The 17,101-nt window shown below is 55.2% G+C and overlaps 1 protein-coding gene across 4 annotated transcripts in view; it reads left to right on the plus strand.

Moving 5' to 3' along the window:
* The window catches only part of BTBD19 (BTB domain containing 19), a 1,311,048-nt gene that overhangs the window by 354,853 nt on the left and 939,094 nt on the right, over positions 1-17,101 (plus strand). For all 4 annotated transcript variants that reach the window (XM_078671753.1, XM_078671755.1, XM_078671754.1 and 1 more), the window contains exon 3: positions 1,072-1,125. In XM_078671753.1, the coding sequence (XP_078527879.1) occupies positions 1,072-1,125 (54 nt within the window). The remainder of the gene's footprint in view (positions 1-1,071; positions 1,126-17,101) is intronic.

Raw genomic sequence — 17,101 nt, forward strand, 5'->3', positions numbered from 1 at the left:
TATGATAGCTCCGTGCACACCTGTCTTATTGTATCGCTGGGTCAGAGCTGGTGTTATTGTACAGTTGTTGTACCACTGTCCCATACAAGGTGGCTGTGTATCACTGCCCCATGCAGGAGGATGTCATAAAAATGATTGGTTCACTACCACGTTATTGGTGGTGTTACACTGTGTTATACTTTCTACACAATTGTTGCTGTTTTGCAGACATTATACCATGTTTGCTGTTAAAAGTTATGATAGCGCTGCCTTAGAACTGGGGTTCTTATCAATAGGTAGTAACACTGCCTCGCAGCTGGTGTTGTCATAGAAACATTGTATTATTGTACCGCTAAAGGTATTATTAAACAATCGTTGTTTCACTGCCCTGCTTCCTGCTGTTATGCAACAGTTGCAAAAGCTGTACTTGTATAATTGTGGTATCAGTCTCCCACACATGCTGCTGTTCTATACTCAGTGCATCTCTGACCCACAATTGATATTACACAGTTGTATCACTGACTGATCATTGTTATACTACTTTCACCAGCCCATGCTTGCTTTTTGTACAAAAATATCACTGAGACACAATTCTTGTTCTTATAGAGTTGTATAGTTTTCCCACAAATATTATTTTTCACTTCCTCCTGTTTGATTGTATTGTTTAAATGTATTTCTGGCACAAGAATGTTAATATTACTATACGCCTTTGTATCACTGCCCAAGTTTGTCTTTGTCCAGTTGTTCTAATGCTCCCACCTATTGTGTTACCATAGTCAGGCGTGGTCTGTTCCTGAACCTGTTGCACACCCCTGTCCACCAATAGGTGTTTGTTTCATCAAACCGTAGCTCCCTTGGGTGGGCTTTGTTGCATGAAACAGTGGCCTCTATTCACCATAGTTTGCTTCCGGAGCGGCCATGCTATGAGCTCTTCCTGGTTCCCACACATTGGCTCTGTGCTTCGGTTTTGTGTTGATCTGAGAAAGTCATTTTTGATTCCCACACATTTAATCTTTGGTTTTGAACGGATTTCCCTTTCACCACAAGGCCCTGTTGAACTATTGTGTTTTCTGTTCCTTGTTTTCTCCTCAGGCCCTGGAGGTTCTGACGTCAGCGCTGGAGTATGGCTTAGAAGACCTGAGAAAGGTAAGGCGTGGCATGTGCCCACAGGCTGTGCCATGATCTCGTTGGCTAAGTATGTGTCTCCGTGTCTGCTGGGGCCTAGTGACGCGAGCTGAGAAATGTATATACTGGGAATCTGTCTCCCCTGCCTGAAGGTGTGGAGCTCGAAAAGGAGGAGGGTGTTGGCAGATTCACTGAGCCAGAGACGAGAATTCCCTAATGTGGCTGACATGTGGCCACACACCTGCGCCAGGTAACTCTAAACTGTGGTGAGAAGGCAGTCTGGGGAACAGAGGCAATGCTATGAGCGGGTTCTTATTCACCGCTGTTGAAAGCCCTCCAGCTGGGCATGCAAGGACAGAGCACAGGTAGTACATGTGGCGACTTAGACAAATCACGGAAGTAGTAATACTTCCAAACATTCAAGGTACATTCCTGTTTGATTAACTCAAAGCAAAGCAACAAGAGCAACATTTAGAACCTCACCTTGGAGATTATAACAAACGGACTCGCCTACTAACCCGGCACAGAAACAAGGGACCAACAGTCCTGAGTGTGCGAGGGGAACACAGTTGACCTGAGACCGCGTACTCCCTATGGGTAAAGAGCAGGGAGGAAGTGGGCAGGCCAGGGGCTGGGGCAGTCTTCTAGGTCATGTTTCTACACCAAGTCTACGTACAATTTGTGTGTCCGACAAGCTTGTACTAGCAAGACTTGCAAATAGGGTTTTGGAAAATGTTTTTTGGGCTGTGAAAACGGCTCATGAGTGTGGAAAGCTGGCTTTGATCTGCTGCAAAATGTGAAGGTGCTCAGAGCACATCAAGCCTACGTCTCCTCCTATTCTAGCAAGTCTTCCAGATTTGGGAGCCACCAACTGATTTTTTAATGAGCCTTCTTAAAACAAGTGCCCCTACACAACACCCCCTGCAGAAAGCCGATCAAAGGGTCTTTTTCAGGATGGCTGTGGAGGAATTCCTCTGGCCGGTTCTTCTGTCCTGGCCTAGAGCCCGACAGAGACCAACCTGAGGCTGGCGGAGTCCCTCCCGCTCTCACCTGCATCTGTTTCTGAGGTGCTGCTGTGCTGGGCCAACCTGCTGAATAGACAAGGAATCGCACAGGGCCACTAATGCATTCTCATCATTAAAATGAAGGAAAAATAGCAAGAGACGCCATTGTTTCACTATAACTTCATATCCACAGTACAACTGACTGAAGGAAAGGTAGACGGTGACAGCTTCCTTTGATCTTATATTTTCTGCCAAAGTATGGCGCCCACCCTCAGCCAGAAGAGTTCAGAGTACACCTGGGCTCTCTCTCAAGTACTTGGAAACATTCATTCGTGACACAACCACAGAAGCCGGATTGCAATGACTGAATATTCAGAAAAGGAGTCCATTGCTCTCCTTCCGCACTGCCGAGTTATTCATATCTTCACGGGTGGGTCTATAGCCAACAAGCCGGGTGGCTGTCTTCGAAGGATCTCTGGAAGTTATCAACGCTAGTCTTGCAACCCCTGAGATACTACACCTCACCCATCAGCAGATACCTTGCACCTTGTACCTAGATGGCCCAACCTTTATCTCGGTGGATTCTGCTTCTTTGGTTTACTCGGACCCCTGCGCTGGAATCTCCTCTGGGTGATTTGTGCTCCAAACCTCTGCTTACCTCCTTCAGAACTCTCGAGGGGGACCTTGGTAGGTGAATCCTAACTGGTTTCCACACACCAACCTCACCAGTCTCAAGACATCAGGTTGTGTAAATACTTATACAAGATATAGGGGCGAGGATGTGGCTTAACGTGCAGAGCTGCCGACTTTGGAGCTGGGCAAATCACTTAATCTCCCCGCGCCTACCAAAAATGAATGTGTCCGTCTGTAATGCAACTGGTGCTATGTAAAGCGCTCTCCTACCTTCGGGTCCAGTTCGCGCCATATAAAACTGCAAAAAAATAAAAATTGAATATAAAATGTGTGTTCTCATGTCTACGTCCAACTTCCACCTCCTATTACCTAAATAACCATCACCATATTATTCCACCCTGACTGATAGACTGCTCATGTACCCTGCAGCTGATACTGTGGACAACTTTTCTTGTTGAAATGTTTCTTGCTATTAATAAATAAATGTGAGATGGCATTCCGACTAGCAGTCAATTGCAGTGACTGCTTTTGTGGTGAGCAGAAGCTGCCATTAGCTTTCTCAATTAACCCTGTGCGCTGCACTGGAGCAGCACTAGTGCTGTTGTGCTGCTTCTGTAGCCCAACCGTCCGCATCTAACGCGAGACCTCGCGGGAGCCGAGATCCTGCAGCAGGTCGAACCTGATGAAAGATGAATGACTGCAGGGAGGAGGAAAAAGTGCAAGGATGGGAAACAGGCCTAGAGCACTGATATCACGAGGCAGGTGCTGTAAAACAGCAGGTTGTTGTGTTGTTTTCTTGTTATTGTGTCTCTGCACTGGTGAACAGTGGTTGGAAAAGAGAGCCTCAGAACGCTCACATCCGTTCAACAGGGATGCCATTTTTCCTGCTCAAATGTCTGATTTTAAAAGGGGAGCATTGAGTTTTACTGGTGAACTGGTGCATGTTGTGCACAGACGATGCAGCACACTTTAGTTCTGCGGTGTTTTTGTTAGTCCTGAACTCCGTACCCGTCTTGTGTGTTGACTGAGCTACTCAATTCTGAGAAACTCTGAGAAGAGAGCTTGTGCCCGAATCTGATTTTATTGGGTCTGGGTTTGGCCAGAGCAGCCGTTAGACAGACCTATTTGCTTACACGTACCCAGAGTCGGCTTTGGGTACACCCCTTTGCACCATGTTTCCTTTGACCAGCCTCTGGTATTGGCTTAAGCCTTTGTCGATCGCGTCTTGATTCAGCCTACTGTCACCCAATTCTATTGGCTGTTTGGGTGTATCCTTCCGCCTCTACTCAAGTGCTTGCATTGAACTGCCTGAGGGATTACTATAGCCCGCTCCGTCTGCTCCTGCACATTGAGTCAGATCTATTGGCTTTGCCAGTGCTTGTCTTTTGTTTTCTTTTTGGGCATGAATCCAAATTGTTGGACAGGCCGCATGTTCGAGCTGTACCCCCTCCCCGCAATGGGACCAGGACCCTGGCTCTCCCTGCATCCCCAGCCAGAGTCCACCAACGACCACCCGAAGTACCCTGCAATCCCTCCACTACAAGACACCAGCTCCGGACCCAGCTGGCCCGGGTCACCATCTACTCCACGACATCGACCCGGCCGCCATCTTGGGGCACTGCAGCACGAGGCCGCGTGGCCTCAACTCGACCCTCACCCTGGGCCCGGCCGGGCCCGACATCGAGGCACCAACCTCCCCCCAGGAGGCAGAGTGACCACTTGGCGAGTCAATGGGAGAAGGAATCGTCAACGGCTCTCCTCCGCCAGGTGTCGATCACCCCAGGCCGCCTGGGCGCTGGCTCCACCCCCCTGCTGGGTGTCTGGACTCCCTCATCCCGGACCTCCCGGCCCCCAGGCGCGAGGGTCCGGACATCAAAGGGGACCAGACCTATAACTGGGGCAGGACCAGACCAGGAAGGCAGTTGTATCCTGGAGTCGAGAGACCCGAGAAGAACTCATCCGTGACTTGGCCTGCTGGCGCTGCCGCGGCCCTCTGCCTCGTGAAACCATCGTCTTGGCCTGCTGGCGCTGCCGCGGCCCTCTGCCTCGTGAAACCATCGTCTTGGCCTGCTGGCGCTGCCGCGGCCCTCTGCCTCGTGAAACCATCGTCTTGGCCTGCTGGCGCTGCCGCGGCCCCCTGCCTCGTGAAACCATCGTCTTGGCCTGCTGGCGCTGCCGCGGCCCTCTGCCTCGTGAAACCATCTTGGCCTGCTGGCGCTGCCGCGGCCCTCTGCCTCGTGAAACCATCGACTTGGCCTGCTGGCGCTGCCGCGGCCCTCTGCTTTATGAGACTATCACCTTGGCCTGCTGGCGCTGCCGCGGCCCGATCCACAGACCCTCCAGCTCGAGGATTGTGAGCTCGCCTTTTACCACCACCTGTACCGATCCGGTACTAAGACTGTCCCGCTACCCCCTTTCCCTACAGAGACTAGAAGTGAGAGGACCCCCGGGTCCAAGTTATCCTGTATCGCTGATATCCTTGCCTTAAAAACCTTATATAAAGCCTTGAACTCGACTTGGTGTGGTGCCTGTTTGTGGGGAGGGAGGGTACTTGTCTGTACGATCGCCGGAGACGGTCCCCCTCGGGGATCTCTCCCTCGGTATCCGGCCGACCCTCAGGGTCCCCGTCTAACATTGGTGGCCAGCGACGGGATCCGAACCTACGCATAATCGTACAGAAAGTCACTCGCCCCACCACACACAACAACCATGTCAATAGAGAGCGGAACAACGGAAAAATTTCAGATGGAAAAATTGGAAGACTACAACCACCGGGAACTGAAGCAATATTGCATAGAACTTGGACTTCCAACCACAGGTCTTAGCACAAAGGAAGACTTCAAACGAGCCCTAGAAGCTTGGGCAGAAACGGGTACGGCCGTACCCCGAACACAAACAACCGAAACGAGCCCCGCACCAACTAAAGAAAGAACGGATCTCTCCCTGGAAGAGATCCGAGAAAGAGAAAAAACCAGACTCCACGAATTAGAACTTGCCCGACTTCGCTTGGATGGGGAACTCAAGCTGGCAGAACAAAAAATAACCCTGGAACACTTACGACTCAGGGAAGAGCGGGAAGACAAGCAAAGACAGAGGGAGCTAGAGGAAAAGAGACTAGAATACGAACATGAGCGCAATCTCAAAGCACTGGAGATTCAGAAACAGAATAAAGACCTCGGGCTCCCCGAACGACCGACCCCGTCTGCCTCGACCGAACCCAAGGTTCACATCCCCAAAGATGTCATCCGGGAATACCACAAGAACGATGATATCCAGCAGTGGTTTAAAGCCTATGAGGTGGCAATGACCTCCCACCGGATTCCCCGAAGCGATTGGGGAGCCGGATTATGGGGGAGGTTTGTCAACGAAGGGCGGGACGCCCTGCTGCAACTCCCGGACCAGCTGATGACCTCCTACGACCACATGAAGGCCGCCCTCCTCACTCGATACGGGCTCACACCTGAGATGTACCGCCAACGGTTCCGCGACTGCAAACGGATTCCGGGTACAACTTGGGTGGAGTACGTGAACTTTTTTAGCCGAGCCTTCGAGGGGTGGATCAAGGGCAACAAAGTAACCACCTACGACCAACTCTTTGACCTTATCGTATGGGAACACCTGTCGAACAACTGCTTCGTGGAGCTCCGGCAACACCTCCTGGACAGCAAGCTAACCGACCCTCGACAACTCGCCGCCGAAGCCGACCGGTGGGAAAGCACCCGAGTTGGCCGGAGCGCACCCAGCGAAGTATCCAGATCGTATCGCCCCCGAGGGGGAGGAGGAAGTCAGGGTCGGGGGAGAGACCCCGGCCCCTCGTCACCCCCCAGAAACCCCTCGACCCCGGTTGGCCGGGGAAGCCCTGCCGTCCGGGCCGGTTTCCGGGCCAACATTACGTGCCACAGGTGCCAGCGACCCGGCCACTACGCCAGTGATCCCAACTGCCCAAAGAACCCGAACACTACTCCCCGCCAAGTTGCAGCGGCGGCCCTAGGGGAAGAAATAATCCCGGAAGACCAAGAGGAATACGAGACCGATCCCTCTGAATGGGCACCCGCCGCCATGGCACTGGTCTGCTTAGGGGAGAGAGACATGATTCCGCGGGCCCCCCTTCCCGCCAACACACAGAAGTACGGTCAATGGGTCAACATCAATGACCGCCGGGCGGAAGCCCTCCGCGACACCGGGGCCAGTGTAACGGCGGTCCGACGCCACCTCGTCACTCCAGACCAAATCTTGCCGAACATTCTTTGCCCTGTTCGATCAGCCGACAACTCCGAAAGCCTATGCCACATGGCCTGCGTCCCCTTCGAGTGGGGAGGAGTAACAGGGATGTTAAAAGTAACTGTCCGCGATGATGCCCCCGTGGACTGCCTCCTAGGAAACGACCTTGAAAGCTCTCCCTGGGCAGCTGTCGAACGGAGGGAGCACCTGGGGATGCTTGGCCTCCCCGAATGGGTCTGCGTCACGACCCGGTCCATGACCGCCCGCGCGGTCCCCAGCCCAGAAGAGCCCGAGTGGCCAGAACCTCCTCCCGCGCTCATCCCAGAGGAGGCCGCCCCAGAAGCCATTCCCTTGACCCAAACCGAAGAAGGACCCGACCAGCTTCGGGACGTCCCTGACCTGGCACAATGGCGGCAGGAGGGAGGCCCCACGCAGGAACAATTCCGGGCCGAGCAACAAACCTGTCCTTCTCTCGAAGGACTCCGGCAGCAAGCCCTGGCCCAGAGCACCGGGGATACCTCGGGGGCCCACTGGATCTACTGGGACCAAGACCTGCTCTACAGCGAGCAGAAAATTGCAGAACTAGGGGCCAGTCGGGTGCTGGTGGTGCCCCTTCGCTTCCGAGACTTCCTCCTGAACTTAGCCCACGATGTCCCCCTTGCCGGACACCTGGGGCAGGATAAAACCTACGACCGCCTGGTGACCCATTTTTTCTGGCCCCACATGCGGAAGGATGTCACCAACCACTGCAAGGCCTGCCCCACCTGCCAGGCCAGCGGAAAAAGTGGCCGAAAAATCAAAGCACCATTACAACCCTTTCCTGTCGTCACCACCCCGTTTGAACGAGTGGGAATAGACATTGTGGGGCCCCTCGACCCTCGAACAGCCCAAGGACACCGGTTCATCCTGGTCCTGGTAGACCACGCCACCCGCTATCCCGAGGCCATCCCTCTTCGGACTGTGACGGCCCCCGTGGTGGGCCGGGCCCTGATGGGGATCTTCTCCCGGGTGGGGTTCCCCCGGGAGGTCGTCAGTGACAGGGGCACGAACTTTATCTCCAGATATATGAAGTCCCTCTGGCAGCAATGCGGGGTCACCTACAAATTCACGACCCCCTATCACCCGCAAGGAAACGGACTGGTCGAGAGATTCAACCGCACCCTCAAGGGGATGATTATGGGTCTAGAAGAACCCCTTCGACGCCAGTGGGACGTACTGCTGCCATGCCTCCTGTTTGCCTATCGGGAGGTCCCGCAGAAGTCCCTCGGCTTCAGCCCCTTTGAACTACTGTACGGACACCCCGTCCGGGGCCCCCTCAGCCTAGTCAAGGAAGGTTGGGAGCAGCCTCCCCAGAAAACTCCCCCGGACATCTACCGGTATCTCCTGGCTCTCCGCAACCAGACCCGGCGGTTCCGAGACACCACCAAAGCCAACCTCGAGGCCAGTCAGGAGGACATGAAGAGGTGGTACGATCAGCACACGTCCTCCATTGAGTTCGAACCTGGACAACAGGTCTGGGTGATGTCCCCGGTTGAGCCCTGTGCCCTCCAAGACAGATGGTCCGGGCCCTTCAAGGTAATCGAACGCAAGGGGCCCGTCACCTATTTAATCGACATGGAGACTGCCCGGAACCCCCTACGGGTCCTCCATGCCAACAGGCTCAAACCCCATTTTGTGCGATCCGAACTCAGCCTCCTAATGGCTACCGATACTGGGACAGAAGAAGACTCCGAACCCCTTCCGGACTTACTGAGGGCCTTCGAGCAGGATGGCTCAGTGGAAGGGGTCCAGCTCTCCGAGGCCCTGTCCCCGGAGCAACGCCAAGACTGCCAAACGCTCCTGAGGCAGTTCGCCTCCCTGTTCTCCCTCACCCCCGGAGTCACCCCCTGGTGCCTCCACGATGTGGACACCGGGGACAGCCCTCCTATTCGACACCGAGCATACCGCGTACCAGACCGGGTACGAGCCTGCATCCAGACCGAGGTGTCCAAGATGCTGACCCTAGGAGTGATCGAACCCTCAGACAGTCCCTGGGCGAGCCCAGTCGTCCTGGTTCCCAAGGCAGCTGCCCCGGGCGTTGCCCCTGAGCTCCGGTTCTGCGTGGACTATCGAGGGCTGAATGCAGTTACCCGGACCGACGCTCATCCCATCCCCCGGGCAGACGAGCTAATTGACCGGATGGGGGCCGCCCGCTACCTGAGCATCTTCGACTTAACAGCGGGCTACTGGCAGATCGGCCTCACCCCTAGGGCCCAAGAACGATCCGCCTTCTCTACCCCAGACGGGCACTACCACTTTAAAGTCATGCCCTTCGGCATGAAAAACGCCCCGGCAACGTTCCAACGGCTGGTAAACCAGGTACTGGCGGGCCTGGAAGACTTCAGCGCCGCCTACCTGGACGACATTGCTGTGTACAGCCACCAGTGGACCGACCACCTCTGCCACCTGCGGGAGGTTCTACTCGCCCTCCAGCAAGCCGGGCTCACCATCAAGGCCAGCAAGTGCCAAGTTGGCCAAGGGTCCGTGACCTACCTGGGACACCAAGTGGGAAGCGGGCTGGTGGCCCCTCTCCAACTCAAGATTGCTGCCATCCAGGCCTGGCAACCCCCTACGAGCCAAACGGAGGTCCGGGCCTTCCTGGGGCTCACCGGATACTACCGGCGGTTCGTGAAGGACTATGGCAGCATCGTGGGGCCCCTCACAGAGCTCACCTCCAAAAAGAGCCCCAAAACCGTCAACTGGACCCCGGGCTGCCAATCAGCCTTCGAGAAGCTAAAGACCGCCATGTGCACGGCCCCCGTGCTCCAGGCTCCCGACTACAGCCGGGAATTCATTGTGCAGACGGACGCCTCCGATCATGGTGTGGGGGCCGTCCTCTCCCAACTCAACGCCGAAGGGGTCGACCATCCGGTGGTCTTCATCAGCAGACGCCTCTTGCCCCGAGAACAGCGCTGGAGCACCATTGAGAGGGAGGCCTTCGCCGTAGTCTGGGCACTCAAGAAGCTCCGGCCATACCTCTTCGGCACCCACTTCCGGGTGCAAACAGACCACCGACCCCTGCAATGGCTGATGCAAATGCGGGGGGAGAACCCGAAGCTGTTGCGCTGGTCCATCTCCCTGCAGGGGATGGACTTCACGGTGGAACATCGTCCAGGCCAGGACCACGCCAACGCCGACGGCCTGTCACGCTTTTTCCGCCTCAGCGAGGAGAGTCCCCAGGAAGATGGCTGACTCTCCCCGCCTTCAGCTGGGGGGGACGCATGTTGGACAGGCCGCATGTTCGAGCTGTACCCCCTCCCCGCAATGGGACCAGGACCCTGGCTCTCCCTGCATCCCCAGCCAGAGTCCACCAACGACCACCCGAAGTACCCTGCAATCCCTCCACTACAAGACACCAGCTCCGGACCCAGCTGGCCCGGGTCACCATCTACCCCACGACATCGACCCGGCCGCCATCTTGGGGCACTGCAGCACGAGGCCGCGTGGCCTCAACTCGACCCTCACCCTGGGCCCGGCCGGGCCCGACATCGAGGCACCAACCTCCCCCCAGGAGGCAGAGTGACCACTTGGCGAGTCAATGGGAGAAGGAATCGTCAACGGCTCTCCTCCGCCAGGTGTCGATCACCCCAGGCCGCCTGGGCGCTGGCTCCACCCCCCTGCTGGGTGTCTCGACTCCCTCATCCCGGACCTCCCGGCCCCCAGGCGCGAGGGTCCGGACATCAAAGGGGACCAGACCTATAACTGGGGCAGGACCAGACCAGGAAGGCAGTTGTATCCTGGAGTCGAGAGACCCGAGAAGAACTCATCCGTGACTTGGCCTGCTGGCGCTGCCGCGGCCCTCTGCCTCGTGAAACCATCGTCTTGGCCTGCTGGCGCTGCCGCGGCCCTCTGCCTCGTGAAACCATCGTCTTGGCCTGCTGGCGCTGCCGCGGCCCTCTGCCTCGTGAAACCATCGTCTTGGCCTGCTGGCGCTGCCGCGGCCCCCTGCCTCGTGAAACCATCGTCTTGGCCTGCTGGCGCTGCCGCGGCCCTCTGCCTCGTGAAACCATCTTGGCCTGCTGGCGCTGCCGCGGCCCTCTGCCTCGTGAAACCATCGACTTGGCCTGCTGGCGCTGCCGCGGCCCTCTGCTTTATGAGACTATCACCTTGGCCTGCTGGCGCTGCCGCGGCCCGATCCACAAACCCTCCAGCTCGAGGATTGTGAGCTCGCCTTTTACCACCACCTGTACCGATCCGGTACTAAGACTGTCCCGCTACCCCCTTTCCCTACAGAGACTAGAAGTGAGAGGACCCCCGGGTCCAAGTTATCCTGTATCGCTGATATCCTTGCCTTAAAAACCTTATATAAAGCCTTGAACTCGACTTGGTGTGGTGCCTGTTTGTGGGGAGGGAGGGTACTTGTCTGTACGATCGCCGGAGACGGTCCCCCTCGGGGATCTCTCCCTCGGTATCCGGCCGACCCTCAGGGTCCCCGTCTAACACAAATGTTTTAGAAGTTTGTCTTTGCATAAGCCATTTCTGAATCTGTGTTCTTAGTGTTTTCTCACCCTGTACTTAGTCTGTGTCAGAGGTGTGTCGCTGGTGGATTGCTGCTTGTCACTCTAAATGACTTCCATCGTGACCAGCTGGCCTTCTTGGGTTGTGCATAGTTTTTGCAGCATCTTCTTTATTTACTCATTCATTTCTTTACTTATTTCGTTTAAGCTAAATTTTTCTCTTAATATCTTAAGTTAAATACATTTTATTGTAAAAGAGCATTTTTTGTCCTAAAACAGTCTTTGTAAAATGTAATTAAAACATTTAAAAATGGTATAATGCATTTTGTTTACCACTCTCCCTTTTACTCAAAATAGAGAAAGTATCCACCTTATACTGAAATGTAATACAGCTTTATAGCATGCTTCCCATACAAAACCGGTTCCGCCTATAATGAGGGAAAGTGCCTTTAAAACCCAGTTTAGCTAGAGACTGGAGGGATATAAGGCTATTAGAGCATTCCAAATTTTCTAAATTAACAAGGGAGAAACCAAGACAAGCATGGAAGGTTGGAGCAGGAGGCTTTCCACCCATTAAAAGTCCTGCCCTGAGCCACGTCACTATCTTCAGTGCAGCTCTCAATGTTCCAATGCTCTAATATATATAAGAACATTGCAGCTCTCCATTGGGCTATAGTGCACCACATGTATAAATATTCATTATATATGGGATAAAGTACCCCCTATGAACACTACAAGGATTTAGCAAGTCACAGAGGAGTGACAGGACAACATAGAGAAACAAGGCTGAAGGCTGAGTTCCTTTATAAGGTCATGGAACTCATCGAGTTTGGCCAAAAACCCTCCATGTGGAGCGATCTTTGGTGGCCCTCTGAAGCCGGCACCTGCCCGACTCCGGCCGACAAGGTCAGAAACCTCGGTTTCATAATGGATATGGACCTTTCCTGCACAGCCCAAATAAACCAGGTCACCTCGGCCTGTTTCTTTACACTTAAGGTCCTTCGAAAAATCCTGCCCTTCATCCCTTTTCCCTTGAGGAAGACAGTGGTGGCAGCTCTGATTATGTCCAGGGTAGACTACTGCAACGCCCTGTACATAGGGGCCGGAGAAAAACAACTTAACCGCCTCCAGTCAATTCAAAATGCTGCTGCCAGAGTGCTGCTTAACCTCCCTAAGCGACATCCCACTTCTAAAGCAATTAGTGAACTACATTGGCTACCGGTCAGGAGAAGAATTCAATTCAAGGTCATGTGTCTGGCCCACAAATCCCTTTATGGGCAGACCTCCAAACAGCTCTCTAATCTCCTTTCCCCCTACATACCTGAGCGTTCACTCAGATCCAGTTCCCAAAACCTACTGTGCATTCCTAGGACTAAGAGAGTCCGTTGGGGCGGCAGATCTTTCTCCCATCAAGTCCCAAAGCTCTGGAACAGTGTACCATCCTTGCTTCGTTCCGAAAAGAGCATAGCTAAGTTTAGAAAGGCACTGAAGACCTGGCTTTTTGTGCTACCCTAATTCCAACTTCTCTCTCTCCGTCCCACAGCGCCAAGACGCCTCGGCATAAGAGCGCTCTAAAAATAATTCAGTCAGTCAGTCAGTCATGGAACGCCTTCCCTTATAAGGTTATCTAAATCCTTATCATGTATGAGGGGGTGCTTCATCTCATACCATCACACCATCACCTTCCACACAACCCATTTAAATCCTTGTTGTGTAGCTCTGTCATATGAAAGGGAGAGAATGTTTGGAAACGTGAAGTGTGAGAAGTTGGCCTGGTATAGGCTGTCCACTAGTTCTAGTGCGCACCTTGTACCAGTCCAAACAACCCTTATTGATGATTAGGTTTAAGACAACCTTTGTTGAAAGCTATCCTAGTGGTAGCTGTGGAGAGCAGCCTTCAGGCTAAGTCTTGAAGGAGTGTAAAGCAGCTTGGTTTACCAGATTATAATCTTCTGAATGACCAAATGAAAGGAGAACCACACAAGGTATATATAAAATATATGTATTTATTACTAAACACTCTCTACTAATCTCTTTATGAAATTAGAGAGCAAGGTACACAATATTAAAACACCAGAACGCAAGTAAATAGCACAATATACAATGGGCCCCAGGGGGAGACCAAACTATATATTAAGAAAGTGGTATAACAACCCCGACTTGACTAGACACAGTGCCTAGAGCATGTAGAATTGCTGGGACCCCAAGGAACCACCCAAGGTAGTGACACAGGGGACCCACGGGGGACGCGTGCAGTGTGAGAACACAGCCCGAGCTCCGTAGAATCCTATGGGAAAGTTGCGGTTGGAATTGTAGAGTTTAAGTACACTTCGGAGAGGACTTGGAACAAACCCCTTTTAGATATAGAAGGTTCCAAGGCCAGCACCCATGTGATCACCAGAGTACTCGTGTTACCTCACCCAGGGAAGCCGGGTGCATAGGTGTCCAATGGTGTTGGGAATCAATCAATCAATCAATCACGACATTTTTAGAGCGCACTACTCACCCGTAGGGTCTCAAGGCGCTGGGGGGGGTGCCGTTACTGCTCGAACAGCCAGGTCTTGAGCTTCTTCCTGAAGGCGAGGTGGTCTTGGGTCAGGCGCAGGTCAGTCGGGAGGGAGTTCCAGGTCTTGGCGGCCAGGTGGGAGAAGGGCCTTCCTCCTGTTGTCGCTCTTCGGATGCGGGGGACGGCGGCGAGGGCGAGGCTGGTTGATCTGAGGTGGCGCTTGGGAGCGTAGAAGTTGATTCGGTTGTTGAGGTAGCTCGGGCCTTAGTCGTGAAGGGCTTTGTGTGCGTGGGTGAGGAGACGGAATGTGATTCTTTTCTTGACGGGGAGCCAGTGCAGGTCTCTCAGATGTCCGGAGATGTGGCTGTTTCGTGGGAGGTCGAGGATGAGTCTGGCTGAGGCGTTCTGGACCCGCTGGAGTCTCTTCTGGAGCTTGGCGGTGGTTCCGGCGTAGAGAGCGTTGCCGTAGTCCAGTCGGCTGGTGACGAGGGCCTGGGTGACGGTCTTCCTGGTCTCGGTGGGGATCCACCAGAAGATCTTCCGTAGCATGCGTAGGATGTTGAAGCATGATGAGGAGACGGCGTTGACTTGTCTGGTCATGGAGAGGGAGGAGTCCAGGATGAAGCCCAGGTTGCGTGCGTGGTCAGTCGGTTTGGGTGCGGTGCCCAGGGCGGGGGGCCACCAGGAGTCGTCCCAGGCGGAGGGCGAGGAGCCCAGGATGAGGACCTCCGTCTTGTCCGAGTTCAGTTTCAGGCGGCTGGTCGTCATCCACTCGGCTACGTCTCTCATCCCTTTGTGCAGGTTGGTTCTGGCGGCGGCGGGGTTGTTGGTCAGGGAGAGGATCAGCTGGGTGTCGTCGGCGTAGGAGATTATGCTGAGGTTGTGTTTGCGTGCGATGGCCGCCAGGGGGCTCATGTAGACGTTGAAGAGGGTGGGACTCAGCGAGGATCCTTGGGGGACGCCGCAGATGACTTCGGTGGCCTCTGACTTGTACGGTGGTAGGCGGACTCTCCGTGTTCTTCCGTCGAGGAAGGAGGTGATCCATTCCAGTGCCTTCTCCTGGATTCCGATGTTGCCGAGGCGCTGTATTAGGGTGCGGTGGCAGACAGTGTCGAACGCCGCGGAGAGGTCAAGGAGGATGAGGGCCGCTGTTTCTCCGTTGTCCATCAGGGTTCGGATGTCGTCGGTGACAGCGATGAGGGCGGTCTCGGTGCTGTGGTTGGCTCGGAAGCCAGACTGTGAGGGGTCGAGGGATCCATTCGTCTCGAGGAAGGCGGCCAGCTGTTTGTTGACGGTCTTTTCGATGACTTTGGCCGGGAACGGGAGGAGCGAGATGGGACGGTAATTCTTGAGTTCGGTGGGGTCCGCTGTGGGTTTCTTGAGTAGAGCGCTGAGTTCTGCGTGCTTCCAGCTCTCCGGGAAGGTGGCGGTGTCGAAGGAGGTGTTGATAATGTCCCGCAGGTGGGGTGCGATGACCGCGTCGGCCTTGTTGAAGACGTGGTGAGGGCAGGGGTCGGTTGGAGATCCGGAGTGGATGGAGTTCATTGTGCGGATGGTGTCTTCGGTGCTGATCGGAGTCCAGGCGCGGAGAGTGGTGGTGGGTGGCGTTGCTGTGGTCCTGGCGTGCGTCGGTTGGGTGCTGAAGCTGTTGTGTATGTCCGCGATCTTGTTGTGGAAGAAGGAGGCGAGGGAGTTGCAGAGGTCTTGCGACGGGGTGATGTCGTTGTTTCCGGCGTTGGGGTTGGAGAGCTCTTTTACGATGCTGAAGAGTTCCTTGCAGTTGTGTGCGTTGTTGTCAAGCCGGTCCTTGTATGCATTTTTCTTGGTGGCGCGGATCAGTTGGTGGTGTTTCCGGGTGGCGAGCTTGAGGGTAGCCATGTTGTCCCTTGTTTGTTCCCTTCTCCACACTTTCTCGAGGGCTCGGCAGTTCTTCTTGGAGCTCTTGAGTTCGTCGGTGAACCATGGGGTTTTTCTGCTGCCAGGTCTGCTGGGCGGGGTCCTCAGAGGGGCGAGTTCGTCCGCGCAGTTGCTGATCCACTTCGTGAGGTTGTCGGCGGCCTGGCTGGGGTTCGTTGAGCCGGCGGGAGGGTGCTGGCTCAGGGAGGCGGTGAGCTGGTCGGCTGTGATCTTGTTCCAGCTTCTTCGGGCAACCTGTTGCTGGTGGTGGTGGATCGTCGTTCTTTTGAAGGTGAAGTGGACGCAGCTGTGGTCCGTCCAGTGGAGTCCTGTTGCGTGGCTGAAGGCGATGTCTTTGCTGGATGAGAAGACGGCGTCGAGTGTGTGTCCGGCGAGGTGGGTGGGGGTGGTCACCAGTTGCTTGAGTCCGAGGTTAGCGAGGTTGTCGAGCAGGGTGGTGGTGTTGCGGTCGCTGTTGTTCTCCAGGTGGAAGTTGAGGTCCCCCAGGAGGATGTAGTCGGCGGAGGGGAGGGCATGCGGGCTGACGAAGTCGGCGATGTCCTCGCTGAATCGTGTGCGTGGTCCCGGGGGTCGGTAGATCAGGGTGCCTCTGAGGGTGGTCCTCGGGTCGGTGTGGATCTGGAAGTGCAGGTGTTCGGCGGTGGTTAGGGTGTCGTCGGTGTTGGTCGTGATGCGGATGGTGTTTCTGTGGATGATGGCGATGCCTCCTCCCGTCTGGTTGGCGGTGCGGTCCCTCCGTGTGATCTTGTAGCCCTCTGGGATGGCGATGGCGATGTCGGGCGCTGAGGAGGCGTTCATCCAGGTCTCTGTGAGGAAGGCGACGTCAGGGGCTGTGGTGTCGAGGAGGTTCCAGAGTTCGATGGCGTGTCTGTGGATGGAGCGGGTGTTGAGCAGGATGCACTTGAGGTGGTTGTTGCTGGTGTTCGGCTTGGCGGGTGCTGGTGCAGGGTCGGTCCGGATGCAGGTGAACTTGCAGGCGTGGCAGCTGAAGGGTCCGTGGGTGTGCTTCGGGGCGGCTCGGTGGCATCCTGGGGTGCGGCCGGTGTTGAGTGCGAAGAGAGCGGCGGCGTTGTAGGTTCGTCGGGTCGGCTTCCGTCGGTGGGGGCCAGGAGTCCTGGCCCTGGGCGCGGTCCAGGCGCGGACGGGCGCAGACGGGCTTACCTTTGGCGCGCCTTCGGCGCACAATCGGCGCGCCCGCTGCCCGTCAACGCTGCGCGTTC

The sequence above is a fragment of the Lissotriton helveticus genome, chromosome 1_2, assembly GCF_964261635.1.
Source record: "Lissotriton helveticus chromosome 1_2, aLisHel1.1, whole genome shotgun sequence".
NCBI classification, from domain to species: domain Eukaryota; kingdom Metazoa; phylum Chordata; class Amphibia; order Caudata; family Salamandridae; genus Lissotriton; species Lissotriton helveticus.